Source organism: Miscanthus floridulus, chromosome 6, assembly GCF_019320115.1.
Source record: "Miscanthus floridulus cultivar M001 chromosome 6, ASM1932011v1, whole genome shotgun sequence".
Lineage (NCBI taxonomy): Eukaryota > Viridiplantae > Streptophyta > Magnoliopsida > Poales > Poaceae > Miscanthus > Miscanthus floridulus.
Genome location: NC_089585.1, coordinates 85928961 through 85955346, shown reverse-complemented (window position 1 = coordinate 85955346; position 26386 = coordinate 85928961). Strand labels below are relative to the sequence as shown.

General features: G+C 45.4%; 1 protein-coding gene and 1 pseudogene across 4 annotated transcripts; one reads left to right on the top strand and one right to left on the bottom strand.

Annotated features, from left to right (window-relative positions):
* Positions 1-1091: 1091 nt before the first annotated feature.
* LOC136456253 (S-type anion channel SLAH2-like) lies at positions 1092-11328 on the top strand. Of its 4 annotated transcripts, none has more exons than XM_066456052.1 (4): positions 1092-1315; positions 9017-9831; positions 9907-10674; positions 10775-11328. In XM_066456052.1, the coding sequence occupies exons 2-4, from the start codon at positions 9037-9039 to the stop codon at positions 11195-11197; spliced, it is 1986 nt and encodes a 661-aa protein (XP_066312149.1). In that variant the 5' UTR covers positions 1092-1315; positions 9017-9036; the 3' UTR covers positions 11198-11328. The 4 variants fall into 4 exon arrangements, with proteins under 4 accessions (XP_066312149.1, XP_066312150.1, XP_066312148.1 ...); XM_066456053.1 differs by lacking the exon at positions 1092-1315 and adding an exon at positions 8354-8776; XM_066456051.1 differs by lacking the exon at positions 1092-1315 and adding an exon at positions 8354-8895.
* Positions 11329-19328: 8000 nt separating this feature from the next.
* Positions 19329-25815, bottom strand: LOC136456252 (uncharacterized; annotated as a pseudogene).
* Positions 25816-26386: the final 571 nt, after the last annotated feature.

Genomic DNA, 26386 nt, shown 5'->3' with positions numbered 1-26386 from the left:
GACTAGCAGAGGCGAGGTATTTTTCGCTTCATAACCCATATACATATTTAATTTCCGTTGGTGCTATATATCGTCAAGTATGAGAAAAATGTTTTTTCTTTAAAAAATAGGAATTTCAATTCACCTATTAGTATCTACTGATTGATCACAGCACCTTTTCAAAAACATATATATGATCTTAAAAAAAATGTATGCTTACTTGTCCGCGATCGCAAACCGGAAAATAACACAGCCTACCAGATCTAATGTTCATGATTTTCAAAAAGTTCCATAGAAATGGTGCTCATTCTGTTTCGCATCGCTCTCGCGAAGACCCCGATTTTCCTCCGGATAGATACCCGCTACTACGGGACATGTTAGAAAAAGAAAAAGAAACCCCATGAGTTTATAACGGAAAAGAATTCTCTTTGTGTACTGTGGACTTGTAAATGAACCAAATGGCTCCTATGATTTCGTGGCGCTGGTATTTTCAACTCTGCACTCCTAGAGTCTCCCGGCCCTAGCACTCCGTACCGTATGCTGTACCACACTGCCAACACCGCCGCAGGAACTTTGGAAAACAAAGCTGAAAGCACGTGGCTTTTTGCATGGGGCGAACCTTCCTTTGGTCGGCCACACCCTGGCAAGGAGCCCGAGGAGGAAGAAGAGTAGAAGGATCCGTTTGGCAGGGCTCCCACCGGCTCTAGATTCTCTGACGCATTCACTGTTTATGCACGGTTCACATGAGCTCTTTTTCTCTCTCCTCTCTCCTCCTCTCACAGAGAGAAAAAGAGCTCCTGTAAACAGTACATAAACAGTGATGTGTCAGAGAAGCTAGAGCCGGTGGGAGCCTCGCCAAATAGGTCCGAAGACCCAGAGCGCGGTTTGTTTGACTCGCCACCTTTCTGGCACGGTAGAAGTAGTATTTCCCAGCGAGTTCCACCCCTGTCCTCCATGGCAGCGGACAGCGGAGCCATTTCCGTCGAATCCCATTTTTCGTTTTTCCTTTAAGAAAAAAAGGAATACAGCACTCGGCAACTAACTCCTTGGCCTGCTCGCCGTCTATATATATATACCTCCTACTACTCTCCAGGCAAGGTCGTCATTAGCAAGCAGCTCGTTCCTACTAGCTTCCTTCCACTCGGCCGGTGCTAGCAGCGAAGCTAGGTTGCTGGCCGCTGCTGCTGCTAGTGGTAGCTATCCTCTCATCGATCAGCCATCATATCTCTCGCCGCGTCTACTCCACTTCCCCAGCCAACTCCGTCCAGCTGCTTGAAACCTCGAGCGGAGGCCACCGTGGAGCCACGCTGCTCAACTGGTGACCTGAAACACCAAGGTATTGGGGTCTTGGAGATGAGCATGCATCTGTCGTCTGCGTGTGTAATTTCTGCATGGTAACATGGCATGCATGTGTTCAATCGGTTTGAGTTTTCGCTAGAGAGAAAAGGAGCAGTATGCAGATACAAGTCCATGTCCATCCATAGAAACTTAGACAAGTTTCAGCTTTTAGAGGGAAAAATAACCTTAGGCCCTGTTTAAATTCCAAAAATTTTCACACCAAAGTGTCACATCGAATCTTGCGGCACATGCATGGTATACTAAATATAGACGAAAAAAAAACTAATTACACAGTTGGGTGAGAAATCACGAGACGAAACTTTCGAACCTAATTAGTCCATAATTATACACTAATTATCAAATACAAACGAAAGTGCTACAGTAGCCTAACAAAAAAAAAATGGGAAACGCGCCCTTAGCAGCTGAACGGCTGTCCTTGTGAGTTCCGTGTCCGAATGTCCGTTGTTGCATGGCTTCGGCTGTATAGGAGCGTCGTACGTCATGAACACGGACGGAATAGCTAGCATGCATTCCATGGCTCATGGCTGTGGGCTGTGGACTGTGGGCTGTGGGCTGTGGCTGGCATCGAGTCCAGGCAAGATTTGTGCGGGTCACACCTGGGGGCGGTCCAATCCGTCAGTGGACACTGGACAGGCACACGTCAGTCGCTGCCACGCCGCGGTGGACGGCGACGTGCCCCCTGTAGCCTGCCTGTTGTAGCAGTACGTAGTTATGTTTACTGGTTTGTGTGCACTAGGACACTCACTGCTAGCCCCAGCGTTTAACAATCCTTGGAGACTGCGACTCCTGCAACAGAGGAGGCCAGGAGAAGCGTACAAAACCACCTACAGTCGTGACGCATCGATCCCATGGACGTCACTATGAATCTTAGGGATCAATTAGGTGCAGATAGAAGGACGAAACTCTTACTGGTTGAATCAAATTAAACCTAAAACTTGCTACGGGAGAGGGAGACAGAGAGACAAAGAGAGATGTAGGAGTATCTGACCGTCGGCTTTGAAGGATGACGAGCCGTCCATGGCGTAGTCGTCCCGGAGGATGTCGGAGTAGTAAAAGTAGGGGAGTTCGGCGTGTCGTAGACGTCCGGCATGATGCAGAGGCGGCGATGGTGCTTCCCGTCGCTGGCAGCGCCCCCTCTCTAGACCGGACAGGGGTTCAGACATCACGGTGGGGCTGGCGGCTACGGTGAATCTCATGCCTTGTGCCTCAGCCCCCACCGTCTTTTTATGGCGCTGCGTGACGGGACCCATCAGCCAGTAGAAAGGTTGAGTGCCCCCCATCAGGACGCGGATCAAGGGCCCAATTGGTCGTTGGGCCAATTGGTGGAGATCAACCTGACATTCTTCCCCTTGATCTCACATTATGACTTAAACTTAACTTCCTTTTTCTTTTCTCATTCCATCACAAATCAGTGCATAGAGCGTGCCTCATCATCACGGTCAGTTGCCATTAGATTTAACAGCTATAATGCACCTCTCTATTTTAAAACAGATACTCAACTAGGCCCTTAGTATCCAGAAATCATAGGCTTTTCTGTAAATCCATGTCGACTGTGTGTTCTCTGAATGCATTGGGTGGTTATTCTTCGGTAAGCAGATCCACAGTACTTACTCGGTACTTATGTGCTCAATGCTTTCAAAATAATTCTGGATTTTCTCCTTTACAACATATAACTTAGTGTCAATATGTTTGGCAGCACACTTGACCTGTTGTCCTAGGAGTTAACTTACTTTAAATGGTTATTGCTGTTGTCTACCATTGTTAAATCCGGATGTAAATTCCCTTAACATCTTTTGCCTGTTCCTTAAGCCTCATATCAAGCTATACTATGGTATGCATCACTGATGACACCATAACTATTTCTTTGGAGCTTTTCCATAATAATACTCCAACTGTGAGTGTTAGCAACTATTGTGAATTTTACTACACATCTCGCCAAGACTTAACATTTGTACCATCAACTATTTGAGAGTACTTGTTCTTTCTTACTCAGCATGAGGCCTATGATACTTTGTATAATTGCAAGACATTCTCAACTCCATTTCAGTGATCTATATCTAGACTAGACTTCTGCCAAAATATCTCGGATACATAAACTACGTCAGGGTAAGTTCTTACTTGTACTTGTACACTCATCAAGCTTCTAATAGCTGAAGCATATGGAACCATATTCGTTTGATCGATCTCATATCGGTTCCTGAAACACTTAAAGTTCCCAAATCTATTACCCTTACTATAGGAGCAGGCGTAGGTTTACTCGCATGCATACTTTATTTCTTTAGAATCTTTTCTAAGTATGCCTTTGCGATAGTCCAAATACCCTATTTTCTTATATCTCGGTGAATTTCAATTCCTAGGACCAATGACGTTTCACCAAGATCATTCACATTGAAATTTGAGGACAAAACTTCTTCTTCTCCAATATCAGATTAACATCACTACTAGTGAGTAGAATGTTATCTATTCACAGGATATGGAAAATAGATTTTTCATTCTTGAACTTCTTATAAACGCTATTGTCCTTCTAATTTTCTTTAAAAAAACCCAAACTTTCTTATTGTTTTCATCAACTTCAAATACTACTGTCTAGAGACTTACATTTAACCCATAAATTGATTTCTACAGGTGGCATCCCATATGTTCTTTTCTTCCATGACAAAACCTTTTGGGTTATGCCATGTAATCATTTTCATATAAATCCCTGTCGAGGAATGTCGTCTTTACATCCATCTAATGTAACTCTAAATCATAATGTGCCATTAACACCATTATGATTCTAAAAGAATCCTTACATAAGACTAAAGAGAAAACTCTCATTGTAATCTATTCATTCTCTTTGCGTGAAGCATATTGCCACAAGTCGTACTTTATATCTTTCTACATTCCCTTTGGAGTCAAATTTTATCTTGCAGACCCATTAACAGCCTACTATTTTGGCTCCATTAGGAATTACTTCTAAGTCCCAAACATCGTTGGTATTCATCGAATTCATTTCAACTTTATATCTTTCTACATTTCCTTTGGAGTCATATTTTATCTTATAGACCCATTAACAGCCTACTGTTTTGGCTCCATTAGAAATTACTTCTAAGTCCTAAACATCGTTGGTATTCATCGAATTCATTTTAACTTTCATAGCTTCTTACCATTTAAACGAGTAAACGCTTCTCATGGCTTCTTCACATGAGGTGGGATCACCCTTGATTTAAATTTCTTTACTAACATAGACTTCATAGTCATCAAAAAACTGGTTTACTAATTCTTTAAGACCTCTTAGGGCCTCAGCTACAGGCACTTTCATATGAGGCTGTTGTTGCTTTTCATTGCCAAGAGGCAATTGATTCTACAGGCTCCTGTATCACAAGATCCTTGTTTACATTATTCATCTTCTTCAAAAGGCCAACAACATGTGTTGTATAAGTCATACAACATCAATAGGTATTGAGAAATTCGTTGTTTTAAATCACTGAAGTGGGCATGCAGTCCCGCTTCTCTTCAAGTCTGAGGTCTTTACATACCTCTACATACCATGCTCCGCCAGATCTTCCCATCTTTTCTAAAGATAGTGTATCTTCAAATATGTTATTTTAGGTTTAATCCGTTAAAACCTCATATGGCGCTTTAAACACCACATTAACATCTTTGAGGCTGACTACGTTATCTTCCTGTCGGAACTTTAAAAAGTCTAGGAATTTAGCTATTTCTCTGCTTAGGGGTATCATTGTTATGACCGTTGTACTCCTCCAATGGTTTCATCTTAATTAATCTTTATCTCACTCTTAATGAAGAGTATCTTTTTAATTGATCTTTATCTCACTCTTAATTAAGAGTATTTTTCTTAATTGATCTTAATATTTGCTCTCTCGAAATATGGCATGAACTTTATTGCCATAATTTTGAGAACTATTCAGAAAGCCTGTGAATGAGGAGACACTTATAACTTACTTCATTCACATGATTATGTCATGTAAACAAAGTTATTTCTTGATCCGTTTAGGAGTACACTTTTCTTATTTCACTTCAAGAACTCAATGAGGCCTTTCATTAGCTGTACTTTTGTAAGACACGCTTGCATCTTTTCTTATCCTTTGGTTAGTATTAACCATAACGATGCATTTCTATTATGCCAAGGTCAATACTAGGACAACATAAGAGCTACCCAAACTTCTCTCGCTATGCGGGATACAAAACATGTGAATCGTCATAAAACTTCTCCCGCCATACCGGATTGACTAGCATAAGTACTATTCCAAAACTTCTCCCCATGTGGGATACATCTATACGAAAACTTAGTCATGACGACTAGAACTTTCACTTATACTTTCATTTTCCAATTAAATCTTTCCATTGGTTCCAATTTAATCAGAAAATTGGTAATTTAACAAAAAAAACTGTTCTGAACTGGCTTGACTTAAGCCTTTTTCATCCACATACCCCAGCATTGCAACCCATTGACATGCAGCTGAGTCATCTCGTGAGTTAAAAATAAAATATACAATATGCTTCTGTATCAATTCTACATCATCATTGGGCAGAAAATAGAATTAATGCATAAAACTCATAAATTAACTTGAAATCCGTATAACTACTATTCAAAATTAAATTCTCAAGTTGGTTCAAATTTAATTGGAAGATAATTAGCATCATTGCAGCAGAAACTTAATAATGAAATACATTATTTTAGTTCAGGAGTATTTTTTGGTCCTTATCTACTCTCTAAAAAATTGACCACATTGGTGTAAAATTTATCAGAGATTTAAACTTTAAACTTAAATTCATTATAATATTGTCATCATCAACGTTGGTCAGAAAATGATAATACCATAATCTTACTTAAATAAAAATAGACTACTCCTCTAATTAAATTATCCCGTTGGTTCCAAATGTAATTAGAGGATAAACATAAACATAATTTATTAAATATAACTGCTCTTTAAATCAAATTCTCCCGTTGGTTCGAATTTAATTAGAAGATAATCAACATTAAACATTGTAGCGGAAACATGAAAAAATTATTTATCTACTTTACAGAAGCATTTTACTTTACTCATCTACTCTCTGAAAAATTATCCCGTTGGTTCAAATTTTGACAGAGATTCAAAACTTGACAAAATTCATAAAAATTTGCTTATGAAAATAATAAAACAAAAACTTGGAGTCCACTGTTCATTTAGCACAGCCTTGTGAAGCAGTCCGCGGCCCATGAAAACTGCGCGTCCGCGCGCGTGGCCCAGCGGCCTGCTTAACAGCGCGCGCGCCCTCTCCCCCTGTGCCCAGGCCGCAGCCTGGGCCTGGGCCGGGAATCTCCAACCCCGTCTGGGCTGAATCCTGGTCCAGCAAACGCCGACCGTCGGATCAGATCGGACGGCTATCCGCATGTTTCGCTCGAACAAAACGCGTGTCGTGCCGCTCCCCTGAAACCCTAAACTCATTCTTCACTTCCCTCTCTCTCTCTTCGGTGCCGAGACGGAGAGGCGACTGCAGAGTGGCGCCGCCGCCGATCCCTTCGCCGGTGAGCTCGCTCGCCCGAGGCTGAGAGGGTCGCCGTCGAGCGGTCTAGACGACGGTGCCCTTGACTCTACGCGGCTCCACTCCCCTAACCCTAACCTCATTCCATCTCTCCCCTTTCTCTCTCTTAGCAGCAGCCACCGACCGAGCGAGCGTAGAGAGCCCCCCAGAGCTGAGAGAGAGAAGGTGGTGCCGTCGCTGGCCCCCTCACTGCGTGCGCGCTCCCTAGCAGGTGAGCACGCCGTCGTCGAGCGGCCTAGCCGCGGCGCCCTAGCACGACCGTAGTACACCGGCGCGGAGGCCCTTCTTGGGATGATCCGGTGAGCGGAGGCTGGCGAGGTAAGCCGCCTCCCTAGCCCTTCCCCTTTTCCCTTGATCTTCTCTGTTTGGATCTTCTTTCTTTTCTTCTCGGAGCTGGTCCAATTTAGGGTTAGGGTTAGGGTTGTCCCTACTTTTCATCTTCCCCGTCTGTCTTTGTGGGTTAGGGTTAGGGTTCGAGTTGTTCTCGAAACCGAGACCCCCTTTGCTGTTCTTTTCTTCACCCCGATTAGGATTAGGGTTCGCATCGAACCCTTTGCTTAGATCCGAATCGGATCTCTCACCTCCTTCTAGTTGCTGCTACCCCTACCAAATATACGCCTAGATATCGGCTCCGATACCATTGTGAATCTTAGGGATCAATTAGGTGCAGATAGGAGGGTGAAACTCTTACTGGTTGAATCAAATTAAACCTAGAACTTGCTACAGGAGAGGGAGACAGAGAGAGATGTAGGAGCATCTGCCCGTCGGCTTTGGAGGACAACGAGACGTCCATGGCGTAGTCGTCCCGGAGGGTGTCGGCGTTGTAGAAGTAGGGGAGTCCGGCGTATCGTAGACGTTCGGCGTGACGCAGAGGCGGCGATGGCGCTTCCCGTCGCTGGCAGCGCCCCCTCTCTAGATCGGACAGGGGTTAGGACATCACGGTGGGGCTAGCGGCTATGGTGAATCTCGTGCCTTGTGCCCTAGCCCCGCCGTCCTTTTATGGCGCTACGTGACGGGGGCTATCAGCTGGTAGAAAGGCTGAACGTCCCCGATCAGGACACGGACCATGGGCTCAATTGATCGGGCCAACTGGTGGAGATGAACGTAACATTCACTTCTTGTCTGCGTACCAGAAGAGGTTGATGCAGGGCAGGGCGGGGCAAGTCAGGTCAGGGGAAAATAGCTGTCCGTGACTGTACTTGTTCGGGTTCTGCACGAGTCCGTTCCGAGCCAGCCCTTTTTTTCTCTCTTGTCTGTCCAGCTTTCGTTCGGGATTGAAAGGACTGCCATGTCAAGCTCCCACACTAGATTCAAACCCGAACGCGTCCCATCCGGCACAAGGAATTCACTGAACGGCTCCCTCGCCGCCCGTACGCCCCTCTTGCTCTGCCTGCCTCTGTTTGGGCCAAGCAGAGCATGTCAGTGCCTCTTTTTACGGCCACTGCTCACTGCACTGTGACCTCGGAGACCAATTTGATCTTTTGTGTCTCTGAGTCTATCTAAGCGCCGTGGAGGTCGTGTCAAATTTTGACAAGAAATGTGTGGTGAATTTTTTGTGATATAACATATATTTTCAGCACCAGATGGCGACGCCTCTGGTTGGCAGCACGCTGAACCTTGGCGACCAGCGTCCGCCCCGTCGCCGTCACCGGCCGGCCGCCGGCGTGGTCCGGCGCTGCCATGCATGGATGGACTGGGCGCGAATTCGCGTGCGGGAAATTTGGAAAGCGTGACAAAACCCCCGGTCGGCGCGGTCTCCTTCATCTCCACGCCCAAAAGAGTGCCCACCTGCCTTGCCTTGCTGCCTCCTATAAAATCGGCCGCCCTCGAGCCCCGCCGAGATGCAGCAGGTTGCTTGCTCATTACTAGAGTCCAGAAACCGCTGGAATTTTACGTAGCGAAAAACAAGGTAATGTGAGCACCGCTAGGAGTGAGTTTCGTACTACTAGACTAGATCCGACCCGTAGATATGGCAAGCATCGCCGTACGGGATTGCCGAGCGGTGCTTCGGCCAAATTGGTGGATCTGGTATTGCGATACTAGCTTGATGTTCTTTCTTCTTCCTCCCGCTATTCTTGGATTTGACGACACATGCACCTGTCGTGGACAGGCATCTCATAAATGGTGTTTGTGACTTTGTGTGCTGCAGGTGCCTTGAGTTTCGGTACGATGGAGTTCATCGGCAGCAAGGACGTGCAGATGGCCGGGCTGAACACGGAGCTGTCGTCGAGAGAAGACGACGCGCTCCCGGCGCTCCTGATCAAGGTTCCGTCGCAGACCATCGCGGGCTTCGACTGCGTCGTCGGCGCCGACGACGCCACCGCCTCCCTGGACGAGCTGGATGACAAGGTGGAGGAGCTGCAGCAGGGCGCGGGAACCACCACCAAGGACATTGTCATCCGCATCCCTGCTGCTGCGCCGGCGAGCGCGCCACCGCCACGCGTCGTCGTCGCTCCCGCGAGAGCCTACGACGACGACGACGACGCGCGCGTCCCGTACTCCGTCTCGCTTAGCATGCCGGCGTCGCCGTCCGGGTTCCACCTGTCGCAGTTCATGTGCGCGGATCACGATCACGCGCGCGTGGCGCCGGCCGACGACGCCCACCACCACCCGGTGGCGGTAGAGGAGCAGCAGGTGCCGGAGGCCGTGCACTCGCCGCGGCTGATCAAGCAGACGCGGTTCCACTCGCAGCCCATCCTGAACCTGCACCCGTCGTCGTCCAAGAACGTCGTCGACGAGTCACGGCGGGGCGAGGGCAGCAGCACGCGCGACAAGCGGTTCGACCCGTTCAAGACCTTCTCCGGCCGCCTCGAGCGCCAGCTGTCCAACCTGCGCGGCCGCCCGCAGGAGCCCGTCGACGGCATATCCCCGGACTCGAAGATCTCCGAGGAGGAGACCGACCAGGTCCCCGCCGCCGACCGCTACTTCGACGCCTTGGAAGGACCCGAGCTCGACACGCTCAGGGTAAGCACTAATCATCAAGCGCTTTTTTCCCGTTCATTTTGATAAACAAGTAACACAAGCTTTCGTGTGTTGCAGGCCACGGAGGTGCCGGTGCTGCCGAAAGACGAGAAGTGGCCATTCCTGCTGCGGTTCCCCATCAGTGCGTTCGGTATGTGCCTGGGCGTGAGCAGCCAGGCCATCCTGTGGAAGACGCTGGCGTCGGCGCCGCCGACGGCGTTCCTGCACGTGAGCCCCGTGGTGAACCACGTGCTGTGGTACGCGGCGCTGGCGCTGATGCTGCTGGTGTCCGTCATCTACCTGCTCAAGGTGGTGTTCTACTTCGAGGCGGTGCGGCGCGAGTTCTACCACCCGGTCCGCGCCAACTTCTTCTTCGCGCCGTGGATCGCGTGCCTGTTCCTGGTGCTGGGCGCGCCGCGGCTGGTGGCGGAGATGCACCACGGCGTGTGGTACGCGGTGATGGCGCCCATCTTCTGCCTGGAGCTCAAGATCTACGGGCAGTGGATGTCCGGCGGGCAGCGCCGGCTGTCCAAGGTGGCCAACCCGTCCAACCACCTCTCCATCGTCGGCAACTTCGTGGGCGCGCTGCTGGGCGCCAAGATGGGCCTCCGCGAGGGCCCCATCTTCTTCTTCGCCGTCGGGCTGGCGCACTACATGGTGCTCTTCGTGACGCTCTACCAGCGGCTCCCCACCAACGTGACGCTGCCCAAGGAGCTCCACCCCGTGTTCTTCCTCTTCGTCGCCGCCCCGAGCGTGGCGTCCATGGCCTGGGCCAAGATCAACGGCCAGTTCGACGCCGGCGCCCGGATCGCCTACTTCATCGCGCTCTTCCTCTACATGTCACTGGTACGTCGTACTCCGGTTCGTCGTGACGCATCCACCACGTAGCTAGCACATTTGCCGTTCGATGTTGATGATGATGATGATGATATCCCTCGCATCGCAGGCGGTGCGCATCAACTTCTTCCGGGGTTTCCGCTTCTCGCTGGCGTGGTGGGCGTACACGTTCCCGATGACCGGCGCGTCCGTGGCGACCATCGCGTACGCGACGGAGGTGACCAACGTGCTGACCCGGGCGCTCTCCATCGGGCTCTCGGGCATCTCCACCGTCACCGTCGCCGGGCTGCTGGTGACCACGGTGTTCCACGCCTTCGTGCTCAGGGACCTCTTCCCCAACGACGTGTCCATCGCCATCACACGGAAGAAGCCCAAGTTCAGCAAGATCCTGGCGCACTTTCGCTCGTCCAGCTCCGACATGAAGGAGCTCGTCTTCTCCCTCTCCAACTCCAAGACGGTGGCGCAGTCCGATTCCGGCGACACCGAGACCGACCCGTCCGTGACGACCGCCAAATCCCGAGCCGAGCCGTGACTAGGAGCCGCCCGGTCGCGGTCTCATTCTCATGTATAGCTGCTACATCCCTTAGCTATTTGTACATAGCGAATCTTTTTTGGGTTCTACTGCATTACGAAGGAGAGGTCGCCGATGAGCAAGTGTGCAGGCACGCATGCATCGATCGGCCTAAAGCTGTTGTTGCAGCAGTTGGTCGGCGTGGCTGGAATGAATGATCGGACACACGAAGGCGCAGACGGGTATCCTTGGACCATTTTAGTGATGATGAGGATATAGCATGAGGAAAAAACAGTACTCCTACTACTAGTAGATTGATTAATTAGTTTGTATATCTATCGACACACACACACACACACACTATATATATATATATATATATATATATATATATATATATATATATATATATATATATATATATATATAAAAGTGGTGTGAACTTAAGTAAGAATAAACCATGAACATGTTCTGGCTTTTAAAGATCTGGACCTTCACCTGTGGGGGCACTCCGCGCACTGCCTTTTGCCGTTCTGCGAGGCTAGCTTGGCCCATGAGTGGATCACCGGAGATCATGACCCTGTTAGGTTTATCCCATATTATGCTTGTTCAATTTTTTTTAATTGTAATAGTATTTTTCTCTCACAATAATTTAACAAAAATAGTATGTTTAGTCAATTTTAACTAAGTTTCGTACCAGCGAACAGGGCCACGTGTTCACTGACTTTGGCGGGTTTCTTTCTTCTGTTCTGCCATGCCTTTCGAGACGTCACTAGCGGCAAGTACGCCACCACCGAGACGCGAGAGGGATGGCCGTGACTGGACTGTCCACTGGCTTTCATGCGCCGCGACGCCTCCCGCCCAGTGCGTTGAAACAGCCGAATTCCTGTGAAAACCTCGCCCGGTTCAGGTAGCGTTCTGATTGTTTGCGGCTGGTAGTGGTAGCGTTGCGGCGGACGGCTCCGAGATGGTGACCTACGGTCGGCGCGGTACAGTACAGGGTCAGGGAATAGATTTTTCAATTAATCTAAGGTTACAGTAAAAATTTTATACTAAAGTATACCGTATTATATATTCACTATATAGATCTACTCATGTGGAGTCCAACAAAATTAGATTTTTTATTTTATGATTTTTCTATGATTTACTGTGATTTTTCAAAGATTCACCGAAAATAAAAAAAAGAAATTCAAAGCCACCATTACTGTAGCAACCGCCGCTGAAAACCGCCCAGGGGGGTAAAATAGACGGTTTTAGAAAGTTCAGGGGGGTAAAACAGACGGTTTCATAGTTGGAGGTGAAGTAGACCAAGTATGAAAGATGGGGGGTTTAAGTAGACTTTTTCCGTCATCATAATTTTCATTGACTTTTCTTTTTTTTTTTGAAAAAATAATTTCATAACTTTTCATTTTTAGAAATTTATAAAGTTACGCTCTCAACTCATGTACATAACTTTTTACGTGACAAATTATCACCACAACTTCTCATCATAACTTTTGTAGATTTGTTAGATTTGTGAACATAAGATTCGATTAGATCGGAAGAAGAGAAAAAGTGAAAGAAGAGAGAAAAATGGTGAAAAAGAAAAAAAAACATGGTGCACTGTTTTATATTACGTCTACAACTACTATCTGAATACATTTATGATCATGTAAAATAGATAGGTTAGTGTATATAAAAAAAAAGATAAAGGAAAAAGTAGAAAATAAAAAAAGGAGAAAGATGAACGCAACTATGCTAGCGTGCAAGCACTTGCAAGTCTGACTTGAACGGCTCCGCTGCCTCCGCTCCACCTAATAGGAAGAGGCAAGGGAGAGACAGAGAACAACGGAAGTGTTGGGTATCGATATGGGATACCCAAAGCAAGGAAGTTAGCACCCACGCTGACTTCCCCGGATGGCTCGAGACATATTAAAAGGTCTCGCCCGGCCAGAAGGCTGTTGGCTCCATCTCGCCCGACCTCGATGCCGCGGCCTCCGTCTCGCCTGATCCCAAGGACGCGAGTTCTGTCTCGCCCAAGGCCACGGGCTCCGTCTCGCCCGACCCCTTGGGTGCAGGCTCCGTCTCGCCCAACCCCAAAGACACGGGTTTCGTCTCGCCCAAGGTCACGGGCTCCGTCTTAGTCGACCTTATGGCCTCGGGCTCCATCTCGTCCGACCCAAAGGACGTGGGTTCCGTCTTGCCCAAGGTTACGGGCTCTATCTCGTCCGACCCCAAGGACGCGGGTTCCATCTCGCCTAAGGTCGCGGGCTCTGTCTCACCCGACCTCGAGGACACGGGTTCTGTCTTGTCCGACGAGGACCCATACCACCGCCAACCACTCCAGGTCCAAGCATATGTGCCTGGGTCAAAACTCTAACACCAGGGAAGAGGTTGGCACGTCTCGATACAACCCGTGGCCATGACGGGCCATACCTGGGTATTCACATCAAGAACAGTGTCAAGCGTGCCGGTGCTGTTCTACCTAATCCTCGTACGGACGCTGACAGGCGCATTAGTTCACCACGACGTCCACCAGGACAGAGTGGAACGCCATGACTGACAGATGACGCCTGCGCATGGCGCCAGTGACGAACAGGGCCGTGACATGGAGCTATCCCTGTTGACATCTATAGGATCAATGGGACCTGCATGAAGGAGCAGAAGGACTCGACAACCCTGAAGCCTTCTTCTCTCTCGTTCTTCTTCTTTTCCTCCTCTGTAACCTGCACTTTTCCTTCGCCTATAAAAGAGGAAGTAGGGCGCCCCATAAAAGGGGGATCCAAACATAAGAGCATGACACGAGCACATGGCTGAGTGGCAAGTGGGCTCTCAGCACCCGTTCACTCCTTCCACTAGAGACTTAGGATCCTCTCTTTCTCGCCTGTTTGTAACCCCTACTGCAAACCAAGTGTCAGTAACACGAGCAGCAGTGAACTAGACGTAGGGACGTTTCGCCCGAACCAGTATAAACTCTTGTGTCCTTCGAGCACACCATCCGAGCTAGACGCGCAAATACAAATTTACTCATCAGTGGTCTGAAAACACTAACAGTTGGCGCGTCAGGTAGGGGCTTTTTGCGCGTCTCGACATCCACATCAGGCCTCGGATGGCTAGTCACGGCATTAGCTAGGTCCCGAGCGTGCACGTGCACTTTGGGACCTGAACTTCATCGTTACGATAGAGGAAGAGCTGGCGCAGGTTCCCACCGCCATCTAGCCTCTCTACTCCACTGGCCTCGACGTGATCATCGAGGCACTTGAGGAGTTACAGCTACACGCATCGGAGGCCCATGCCCCTAGGAGCGACCAGCTCCTTGGCTTTGATTACGTGAGGCTAGAGCGCTAGCTCGGCGCCTTCCTAGAACCCTGATCATCCTAGGAGGACCTGCGCTGCCTCACCTTTTTGTTCGCTAATGTCATGACACAACTTGCTGAAGGAGAGCCTCTCTCCTCGAAATACCTCATCCGGAGCCCCCAACAGCGCTCCCGTTCAGTCTGCGCAATGCCGCAGAGACCATTGGCCACCTTGTGGCGCAGCGCATGCCCCCATCCCCTACAAATGATCAGTTCGTGGGGATGACCAAATATGTCGTGGGAGAATCAGAGTCGCCCCCCGACTCTGACTCCAGCAGGGGGAGCCATCACCCCTCACGAGAATGTTTCATGGTAGGTACCCCCGAGGGATACATTGAAAGCATCCACGAGGGATGGGCTACCCCAACAGACGACCTCGATGATGAGGTCGAGGGGGATATAGGGGACCCACCTCGCCTGTAGGTAGAGCTGCTGAAGGCACAACACCAAGAGCTCGAAGAAGCATGACTCCAGCTCGTGTAGGAACATGCGGAGCTCGAGTGAGGGATCGAGCACCATGGAGATGGTGGGCGTGTGCATGTCGTGGCTCGCGACATGAACCGAAGGATCATCGAGGATGGCGAAGACCTCCCACACTTCACTCGGGCAAGCCAAAACATCGCAGCGTAATTCCCCACATCAGTGGGTGGCATAGGTAGTCAGCTACGCACCCTGTTCACCTCAAGCCCGATCGATCACTACCGACCGACAATTTGGCCTTTTGCTTGTCGCCAGTCATAGGTGCCGCCGAATCGGTAGGTTGGGAGGTAAGGCATGTAGGAGTGGTGTCAGTTTGATTGCTTGTAACCCTGAGCTCGCTTTGACTCCCTCTATCCGATGCTTGTGCTATTTTGGCTAGGGTTCTCGACGATGGTGGGGTGACATGTCGGTGTCTATCCTAGAGCACTACCGTCCCGGTGGCTCGCACGTGGCCAAACCGCCACAACGCTTCCCATCTTCAACCGTTAGTAGGGCGTACACCACGATGAGCTACGGATGCTTCTCCGCCATATCTACCTTACTGTGAGGGCATAGGCTCTCCGGAACAGTCGCGCCACTGCCGTAGAAAGCCGCTCGCCGCTCACCGCTGTAGCTCACGCTAGTGCGTCTCTGAGTCCCTAACAGTCGCCCATCGTAGCACGTTTAAGTGGGTCCGTGCAGGCCTCTGGTGGTCGGCGTGGACACCTAGTGCCGCCGCTCGCCGCGCCGCTATGCACGGGATTACCGGGGGTGCGTGTGGGGAAATTTGGAAAAAAATCCAGAGTGTTAAGTGAATTCGTCAGAGAAAGGAAGAAATAGTATTAAGACCTAGTTGTGGTTCGGAAAAAGTCTGAGGGCTCATTTGCTAAAGGGCCAGCGCGGGCTCCCCGCCATGGGCCGTCTCGCACGTGGGCCGCGCTCCGTGCTGGGCCGTTGGGCCGGCCTGCTGCGCGCGTCGGCGTCCCACGTTGGGCCAGGCTGGGCTACTGGGCCAAATGGTTGCCACCGACCCTTTTCCTTTTCTAAGCCTTTTCTAATTTAGTTTCTAAGGTAAACTTATAAATTCAATATAAAATTGTGTAGTTAACCAAAAATTGTGAAACCAATTTTGTTAAGTTCCTAAAATCATGATCTATCAGCTAGTATGTTTTGTTCATATAGTTTTATAATATTTTTAGGAGTTATCTAATTAATTTAAGATGCTTAATATTGTAAGATATAAACTTATAGGAATTTTTGTGATAAATTGGTGATAGTGTTGGCTCTGAAACTTTAACAGTAAAATCCTAACATTATTGGGTGCTCACTATAATTTTTGTAGCTCCATAATAATTAGTTGCTAGGTAGCTAAATGAGCCCTTGTTCGAAAATATAAGTTTAGTCAATAAAATGCCGAAACACCTTTGGATTTTAGAACTAAAATATTTTTCCAGAGGCGAAGCCTTACTTGACGACGTGGATACGAAGACTAGTACGTCAGTCATTAAAACTAGCCCGTTAGCTTGTGGAGTGTAATCGTATTTTAGAGTTGCAGTTACCATTGATTAATTGCATCTCTACATTGCATCCACATATATCATAATAGGAACAACGATGGATCATGGAGTCGACCGAGGTAGCGGAAAAGACGGTGCCTTGATGATCATGTCACCATGATGGAAAGCTAACTTTTGGTTATATCTTACCCAGGCAAGCCCCGGTGTATAACCCCTATTATTCTACACTTTATCTTATGCTTATGCATTTAAGTTTTAAGGAGTTGAATGAAAACCACTTGCATATATATATCCTTATCCTATGAGTCCTAATAGTATGTCAGGGTCGTGTAGATTGCTATGCTATAGGATTCGATAGAAGTCGAGTGATTACCTGTCACTCGCGAGAGATAAGAAAGATATTATTGTTGTTATTATATTCCTATCACATGGAATATATATATGGATGATAATTGGAGGCCAGACGGAATTGTATTTTGGATCGGGACTTGGTTAGGCATTCGAGCGAGGCTCGGATTGCACGTGTTCCGCCTATGTCGATTAAGGACCATCCGTTGTTGTGGATGGTAGTTAGGTGACAGACTTATTATCCTGAGCACTTACTTGCTTATGGGAGCGAAAAGGCTCGTTACGCTCTTGTCATGGGTTCTGGCTCTTTTTGGACCGACTGATTGTAGGTAGGGAAAGGTGTAGGTCTAAGCACCATACTGAGATCGGGTCTTAAGTGTGGGGGCTTGGAGTCTAAGTTTGGACGGGGATTTGGACCCCTTGACAGGAGTGGAATGGGTTGGTCTTATTTGTGCCTGGGATACAAATAGGGCATGTGTTTCGAGGTACCCATCTGGGATACATTGATTCATGAATCGTCATTTCTGTGAGACGGTACCGACTTGTCTATGGTCTAGCACTGTAGTAAGAACTGGAATATAAAAAAGGGTAAAATGGTTCTGATTACTTACCACCTACTTGAAAGTAGCATAGGTTCTTACATAGAATGGTTAGTTAATGAACTAATGATGACTGCTAATAAAATTGAATATAATGACACACGTTTAGTAATGCTTTCACAAATGCAATAACCCACTAGCCAAATGAGCCTTGCATATCCTTGGAGTCTTTTATTTTTCTTCTGTCGGGTAAGTCTTGCTGAGTACAATCGAGTACTCATGGTTTTATTTCCCCTGTTTTAGGTGATCGGAGGATACTTAGAGCTGACTCTTGTGTGTCGAAACCTCCTGGTGGGCTCAGAGAGGATTCCTTTCACGCTACGACCGTAGTGTTTATTTATAACTCTCACTAAAGGTTTTTATAAGAAAAGATGTAAAATTTGCTAGCATCTCTTGTATAAAAATGTCCACGATGTTAATGCTCCACCATGTCATTAAATTAATCTTACTTCCTCTGTAACTCTAATAACATTGTTATATTCCGTTGTTAAAATAAAATGGAGGTAATATTCTGGTACTGTAATAAAGTAATGTAAGAAATGACTTAAAAATGTTGTAAGCTTTATTCTCTCATTTATGATCCTGATGCAAAATGTGGATTTTTGAGTTCTTCCTTGGGGTGTGCTCGACGGAACAACATGATTTAGTGCACTCTCTTGGGTACTTAGTGTCTAATGGAAGACAAGTACTCTCGGGAGGGTATTAGATTAGGCGGTTCTGCCACACATGCACACTTATGTTTTACTCATTTTCTAGGGTTACCCTAGAGCCAAATACTATGAAAGAGCCCTTGCATACTGCTTACCCCCAAAGCAACAACATCATTGGGTTGGGCATTGGCCAGTACAAAATCATACTAAAATATCTTGGTTTAAAGAGATGAGCGTGAGTATGACTTAGACCACAATGGTTGGGACACATGACAGTCTACATCCTATGGTTGTGGATGATGGCACCAGCTTCATAGCACTCGCTTTGCTTTGCTTTTATTTATTCTCTTTTTGATAGTCCACATGGACTTGTAATAATGGTAAAGACCCCTATTTGTACCCTTAATAGAGGTATTTGAAAACTATGTATGATTGTGGAGCCAATTATGGTGGTAATACATATGGCAGCGCTACTCCTTAGACTATCACTTTATTGTGATACTATGGATTTTCCTTTGTGGAAAATCATGGTTCATTGCAGTCAATCTAATATGTTGGTCAAACACAACTCTTACGACTTAGACCATGGCATACGAGGTCTTTTTTTTATCTTCTTTTGTAGTTTGACAACTCTATTTAGAGTTGCACTCATGTGTGTGATGATTGTTTGTGTCACATCATAGCTTGGAGAGCCATGGAGACATGGAAAGGTTTTGTAGAATAGAATGTGATGGTGACAAAGGCAGTCTTGTGCTCATGCATCATTGTCTTAGATAATGCCATCCTGCACAATGTGCAATAGCTCCATCATCATCATGAACCAAAACTATTGCATTGACGACAACTATCTGCATGAGGTGCGGGTCTAGGCATAAAGCTTATTGGTGTTTCTAAGGAAGTGTCCTAATGAGCTATAAGAATTTAACTGTATGCTGATATGTTGAAGCTTGAGCACTTCCTAGTAGAAGATCCATCGACCTACACAACTTTAGGCTAACCTAAGTGCCTAGAATCAATATAGTTCCAACAACAAAGTGAAAATGATCCTTTTTGATTGGAACACTAGAATACATAACATTTGGAATTTAGTCGACAATAAAGCAGTTACACATAATATCTTCTCTTGTAGAAAACAAATCTTAAATGGATACATAGGCCAACTTGAATGGCAACCGCAAACATTGCGTTATTTCCATACAAATCAAAGGCATAATAAGGGTGACAACATAACTGAGAACCATTTACTACAGGAAGTATGTTAGGTTTTGCCTATTCCTTGACCCACTTTTGCCATATAGCTCATTCCATTGCTTGATCTCATTCATGACTACACCATCACTAGCAAAGCTTGCAGAGACCTATGTAGTGTTAGATTCACAATAGTTTATTAGTTTGTCCCTTTGGTAATAAGGTCTACCAAATAATAATATAAAATCATAAGTTGTAGGCTATAAAACATGCAAATTGGTTCACAACACTTACTTCATCTTTGGCCTGCTTCAGGTCCTCCATGGTTAATGGCCTAAGGGTGATTACCTCATCGATTTCATCATTGTCGCCCTCCTCTGAAATGGCTTCCATGTCTTTGCTGTCTTTTGACTTTTCCTTCTTGCTTTCTTCATTTTGTGGGTTCTCAACATGCACATTCTTCCCTTTCACTTCCTTTTCCTTCTTGTCCTAAGAAATAAACATAATCATATCATGTAACATGATGTGACTCTGGCATCAAATGTTGACAATATCTATATTGATATCTTTATTACCCTTTTTTAGTGACATGTTATATTCCTACATGTTTCAATCAACAAAGTCTATGCCTCTTAACTATGAAAAATAATAATCCTTGGTACAATTCATTAAAATTTAAGAAGGGGTTTTGTTTATCCTTTGTCTTACCTTCTTCATTTGTTTTTCTTTCTGAAGTAGCTCTCGAACAGGACGATAAGCGGCCGACACACAAAGATTCTAGGAAAATAGAGCTTTAGTAAAACAAAGAATGACCTTCTAATAATGAACATTAAGATTAGCATGCGAACCTTTAGATCACTACCGCTGTATCCCTCAGTCATTTTGCCAAGTTCCTTGAAGTCGATACCTTCAATGTTTTCCTTGGACAACAACTTATTCAAAATTAGCTCTCTACTCTCAAGAGTAGGGAGACCAGTCATTATCCTATTTGAAGCCACATGATACATCAGTGAATAGTCTAGAGATGATGTAATTTGATCAAGATCATAAATTTTAGAAACAACAAAGTTTTAAACACACCTATGCTCAAACCGCCTGATGATTGCATCATCAAGGTCAAAAGGCCAGTTTGTTGTAGTGAGGACTAAAATCTTTTCACTTGGTCTGGACAAGACTCTATCCCAATGCATCATGAATTCATTCTTGATCCTCCTTGATACCTCATTTTCATTTGAACATTCGTGTGTCCCTAGCATGCCGTCTACCTCGTCCATGAAAATGATGGCTAGTGCAATTTTGGCAGCTAAACTAAACAACGCTTGGATGCTCTTCTCGACCTCTCCACACCATTTGGACATGATGGTAGACATTGAGATGTTCATGAAGCTAGCACCAGCTTCATTGGCTATAGCTTTAGCAAGCATAGTTTTACCCGTTCCAGGTTGTCCAAATAATAGAATTCCCCTACATGGTTTTAATAGACCACCATTGAAGAGATCGGGCCATTGAAGTGGAAGCATGACAAGCTCCCGAATTGATTCTTTGATATCAGCTAGTGCTCTAATGTCATCAAATGTCACTCCTGTTTCACTAGCAGGGATCACTAATTCTCTTATCCGCTTTTCATATTCGTTGTATTTAGTGACCTATAAGGCAATAGACAAATATGTAAATGGTAAATACATCATCTTCTACTATTTCTATGAATAGAATATTATATTGTTTCCTTTACATTAGGAAATGAGAAAAGGAAAAAATTGTTGCTTAATGAAAAATATGGGATACCTTTGAGTCGTCTTTTGTTTCAATTGAATCTTTTTCAAGGTTACTTTCTTGAAAAATTCTTAATCCATAACATAAACTGCTCAAGAATGATGTTGTTAGCAAAAGTATGTTAAAAAGACTAACAAATGGTTCATCATGAATTCAGGATAAATTAACTAACCTCATTGAAGATAGAATAAGCCTCCCGTTTCTGTACTTAGGGTCCTATTTATTCATCAAATGGTATGAGACTGCTGGGGCTAAAATATCCTCTAGGTAACTTGCAATTTCTACATAATCATCTATGGAGATAGAACTCAAATCATCACACTCCAAATTGTATGATGACAAACCCCCTACAATTCTGTGCTTAAGGATTTCATCACGAGCTTTTATCATATCATTTCACATTTGTCTTGTCCATCTCTAAAGATGAGCCTCTTCATTGGGAGGCCTAGTCTCTAGGATGTATGGGAATAGATCAGTTAGATCCTTGTTAATGTCATCACTATCTTGATTATCATCAAGGAAGTGCAAATCGATTATCAAAACTCTTCCAAATTGTTTGTTCAACATCTTCTAAAACATACAAAATGCTCTCGGTGAACTACGAAGGATAATATCAACATCCCTGATATAAAGAATAACTGGGCTACATGTAGAAGCTAAAACAATGATCTGCAAAATTGGTTTAATATATCAATTCATAATACAAGTACTACATTCCATCGTCAATTATGCATGTGGATCTTGATTTACCTTGTAAAGGCACTGTAAGAGAATTTTTACATCCAAGCTCCAGACTGGAGCACTAAAACCTTCATTAGAAAAAGGAACCATAAGTAACTCATGCACGCAAATTGTTCCTTGCTATCAATAGTATACTACATCCAAAATAAGAAACACAATTTATGGATAATGTAGAAAAGCCTTAAGCTTAAAATTTAAGTTGGACGAATTGATACAAATAGACCATTTTAGTTTACATAGTCATAGTTTCTTAGAAATTGATGGAAGCTAGCAGTCATGTTTTTATTAATTTGTCTCATGCATGAAAATAGTTGTGGCATAGATGAGGTAGTAAATAAGAACTTTGACTCACCACCACTACCACCACCACCACCACCACCATCATCATCATCATCACTGGATTCTGAGTCTTTGTTCTTTTCATTAGATAATAAGGACGTGTATTCCCCAACTGACTTCATGTTCTTACAACAAACACATCTATTGACAAAGACCAAAAAATGGTAAAGAGGGACAAACTATTATCAAAGGACAAGTTTCATTGAACCACAGATGTGTTACCTTGTGTTTAAATCACGATTACCCTTTACATGATCCACTGATCCTACAACAATATTTCATGACAACACAATCATAATACCATGATTGGTTATGACTTACAAGACGCATGTAACAAGCAAAGAAGTTTATAGGAAAAGTTGTGTGAAAAACAAAGGTTGCATACATCACATCATAAATATTGGTCTACAAGAAGAAGCCAGAAATTAACTAGTATTAGACAAAAAGAATAATAATTTGATACCTATTGACTCATCCTTCTTGCAAAATATGCTTAAAGATCCAACAAAATCATACACTTTTTCCAAAGCTGACATAGTTTTGGATCTTATAGGAACCTAGATCAAGAATGGACAAGAGTCGGTTAGTTAAATCATCAAAAGTTTGGTGCATTGCCAGAATTAAAAAATATATACATAAATGTCTCCAAGTGTTAGATGTGGACAAACTATTATTGTCCTTTTCCAAGGACCCCATGGCTCATGTGAAGCTTGAAGCCAACTTACTTCTGATTATGTTTTGTAATAGGGAAAATGTCCAACAATCTGACTACAAAGAGTGGTGTATTAGCACCCATCAATCAATTATATGAAAAGAGAATGTTGGACCACCCAATCAACTAAAACACTATACTCAAAATCATCAATAAAATGTACCATACAAACTTAAGGTATTATCTATGTAAATCAATAAAAAGGTGAAACAAGAACCAACTTCAACATGTGCATTGCTTGAGCCACCATATTTGTGTTGGATTTGTTCAGTGACAAGAAGAGGTTTATGGTAATATTAGGGAAAGGGGAAAGCGAAACTACCATCCAAATAGTATCAAGCTAACCCGATGCAAGAACTCAAAGATATCCAGTGCTAACAGATGTGCATTGAATTGGTTGGCAATGGCCTTGGCAAGTGACTGTAGGCATGTCTCTATAGCAAGACATCATGTTGTCAAAACATGATCTAGCTGAAAAGAGCATGCATGTATGCGTAAGCAAACCTGATTGACCACAAAGTAGTATGGTGCGGCTTGAGTCCTTGAATACTTTGATGTGCTTTGGCATAATAGTTTGACTCAGGTAGGGGAATGTTGCTCTCATGATGAAAGGTCCTAATATGGCTAGAGGGGGGGGGGGGGTGAATAGCCTATTTAAAAATCTACAAATCAACTAGAGCAATTTGATTAGTATGACAAATAGCGTAATGCAAACTTGCTCTAGCTCTATAAGGGTTGCAAGTCACCTATCCAACAATTCTAGTTGCAATGATTACTTAGGCACACAAACTTGCTATGTAATTACTCACTAAGAGCTCTCAACCTTGCTACTCTAAAGAGCTCAACTAGATGAATATAAATAATAAAGCAAGCTCTCAATTCTAATTACACTAAAGAGCTTGTGTCAACTAGTTTGCAAGAATGTAAATAAGTGAGTAGAGTGATTGTACCGACGTGTAGGGGATGAACCAATCACAAGATGAATATATAGCCAATCACCGGGAGAATGCCAAAGACAAGAGACAATCGATTTTCTCCCGAGGTTCACGTGCTTGCCAACACGCTACGTCCCCGTTGTGTCGACCAACACTTGGTGGTTCGGCAGCTAAGAGGTGTTTCACAAACCTCGTCCACACGATTGGACACCGCAAGAACCGACCCACAACTGAGGTAACTCAATGACACGAGCAATTTACTAGAGTTACCTTTCGGCGCTCCGCCGAGGAAGGTACAACTCCCCTCACAATCACCGAAGGCGGCCACGAACAATCACCAACTCGTGCCGATCCTTCACCGCTGCTCCAACCGTCTAGGTGGTGGCAACCACCAAGAGAAACAAGCGAAATCCACAGCGCAACACGAATACCAAGTGCCACTAGATGAAATCACTCAAGCAATGCACTTGGATTCTCTCCCAATCTCACAAAGATGATGAATCAATGATGGAGATGAGTGGGAGGGCTTTGGCTAAGCTCACAAGGTTGTTATGTCAATGAAAATGAGCAAGAGTTATCCTTTGAGCCAGCCATGGGGCTATAAATAGAGCCCCCATCAAATAGAGCCGTTATACCCCTTCACTGGGCAAAACGCGCTCTGACCGGACGCTCCGGTCATACTGACCGGACGCTGGCCCTCAGCGTCCGGTCGCCCGATGGACGCCACGCGTCACCGGCTTCAAACGCTGTTCGTCAGATTTCAACGGCTACGAAGCTGACCGGACGCTCCGGTAAAACTGACCGGACGCTGAAGCCCCAGCGTCCGGTCGTTTCCAGTAAGCTCCCCGAGGCATATTTTTCTGACCGGACACGTCCGGTCCACCTTGACCGGACGCAGACCAGCGTCCAGTGCTCAACCCTAGCGACTGTGCCATCTGACAGCTCGACCGGACGCAGCCCTTCAGCGTCCGATCGCTGAGTGACCCAGCGTCCGGTCAGTAGACTGACGCCAGCATCATTTCGACCAACTCCATTTCAACTCTAACTTCTTCACCCTTGCTCAAGTGTGCCAACCACCAAGAATTTTGCATCCGGCGCAATAGAAAATAGACATTTCATTTTCTCGAAAGCGCCGAATCTCAACCCTGCAAACACCTTGTGCACATGTGTTAGCATATTTTCACAAATATTTTCAAGGGTGTTAGCACTCCACTAGATCCTAAATGCATATGCAATGAGTTAGAGCATCTAGTGGCACTTTGATAACCGCATTCCGATACGAGTTTCACTCCTCTTAATAGTACGGCTATCTATCCTAAATGTGATCACACTCACTAAGTGTCTTGATCACTAAAACAAAATGGCTCCTACATTTTATACCTTTGCCTTGAGCCTTTTGTTTTTCTCTTTCTTCTTTTCCAAGTTCAAGCATTTGATCATCACCATGCTATCACCATTGTCATGATCTTCGTCATTGCTTCATCACTTGGAGTAGTGCTACCTATCTCATAATCACTTTGATAAACTAGGTTAGCACTTAGGGTTTCATCAATTAACCAAAACCAAACTAGAGCTTTCACATGAGCACTAGCCTCATTTCCTCGCTAAGAAACAGAGGGGACAAAATCCTAATCATTTATGGTTCATCAAACATGATTCTAATTTCTTTTGACCCAAATTGTTACGATCCCTAAAGTAGCCACCCTAATCCTACCAATCAATCCAACATAACTATAGACTAATCAGATCGCTAGTTATTTTCCCAATCAAAACAAGGTGGGTAAAAAGGATGTAAAAACCACACACGCACCTGAGATAATACGGGAAGTCAGAAAAGGAAATTTTGGTCTCTTGCTCGTCGACAAGGAGGCGTCGAAGCTCTAATTTGATATCTGTAGCTGTTGCGCTGCCACCCAAGGTCCCATCCCCTCTTGGCAAAGATGCCATGAGTTGTGTCGATGCCAGGCCAAGGCCGACACCCAATCCTACGCCTATGCCTACCGTAGACATGAACAAGCTACCGTTGCTACTACTATTCTCCATGGGCGCTAAACACTAGGACACCTCAACCTCAAACAATAGAAGTTCTTGGTTTGCACAAGGGCATGCAACTTGGTGGTGGGACAGGGATGGACTCTTAGGTGATAGAACACTCAACACTGAGTGGGGTTGCTGTTGTTGGTGCTCTATGACTGAGGAGAGGTTTGGTATTTATAGAAGGAGACAAGGGTTGTGGTGGGGATCAACTCTGTCAAGTCTCTGAGGGTCCAGGTCAAGTAGGTCAGTAGGTGTTATGATCCACATAGTTGTAGAAATGAGGAGTTATGACCACTAATTTCTTTCAATATTGATGATTATGTAGAAATCAACAAATAGGTTCCATAAATCATATTCCTTCAACATATTAGGCTCACACACATCACGACTAATACGTCCTGATGCTGCACAAATTTCAAATGGCAGAGTTAAGGGAAAGTGGGTAGGGATCAGTTATCAAACAAGCTGGATGCCACAATAGAAAGTTAACGGAGAGCCGTTATCAAGTATTATGCGTACCGTGAGGAATATAGAGCAGTTATAAAGCATGATGACAGCGAGAACAATCATGTCACTA

What these genes read in the sequence shown, in the direction of transcription:
- LOC136456253 (XM_066456049.1), top strand. Translation starts at nt 8,989, where the DNA reads ATGGTGTTTGTGACTTTGTGTGCTGCAGGTGCCTTGAGTTTCGGTACG. An exon ending in CCGAGCTCGACACGCTCAGG is followed by an intron (nt 9,832 to 9,906) that starts GTAAGCACTAAT and finishes CGTGTGTTGCAG; the next exon opens with GCCACGGAGGTGCCGGTGCT. An exon ending in TCTTCCTCTACATGTCACTG is followed by an intron (nt 10,675 to 10,774) that starts GTACGTCGTACT and finishes CTCGCATCGCAG; the next exon opens with GCGGTGCGCATCAACTTCTT.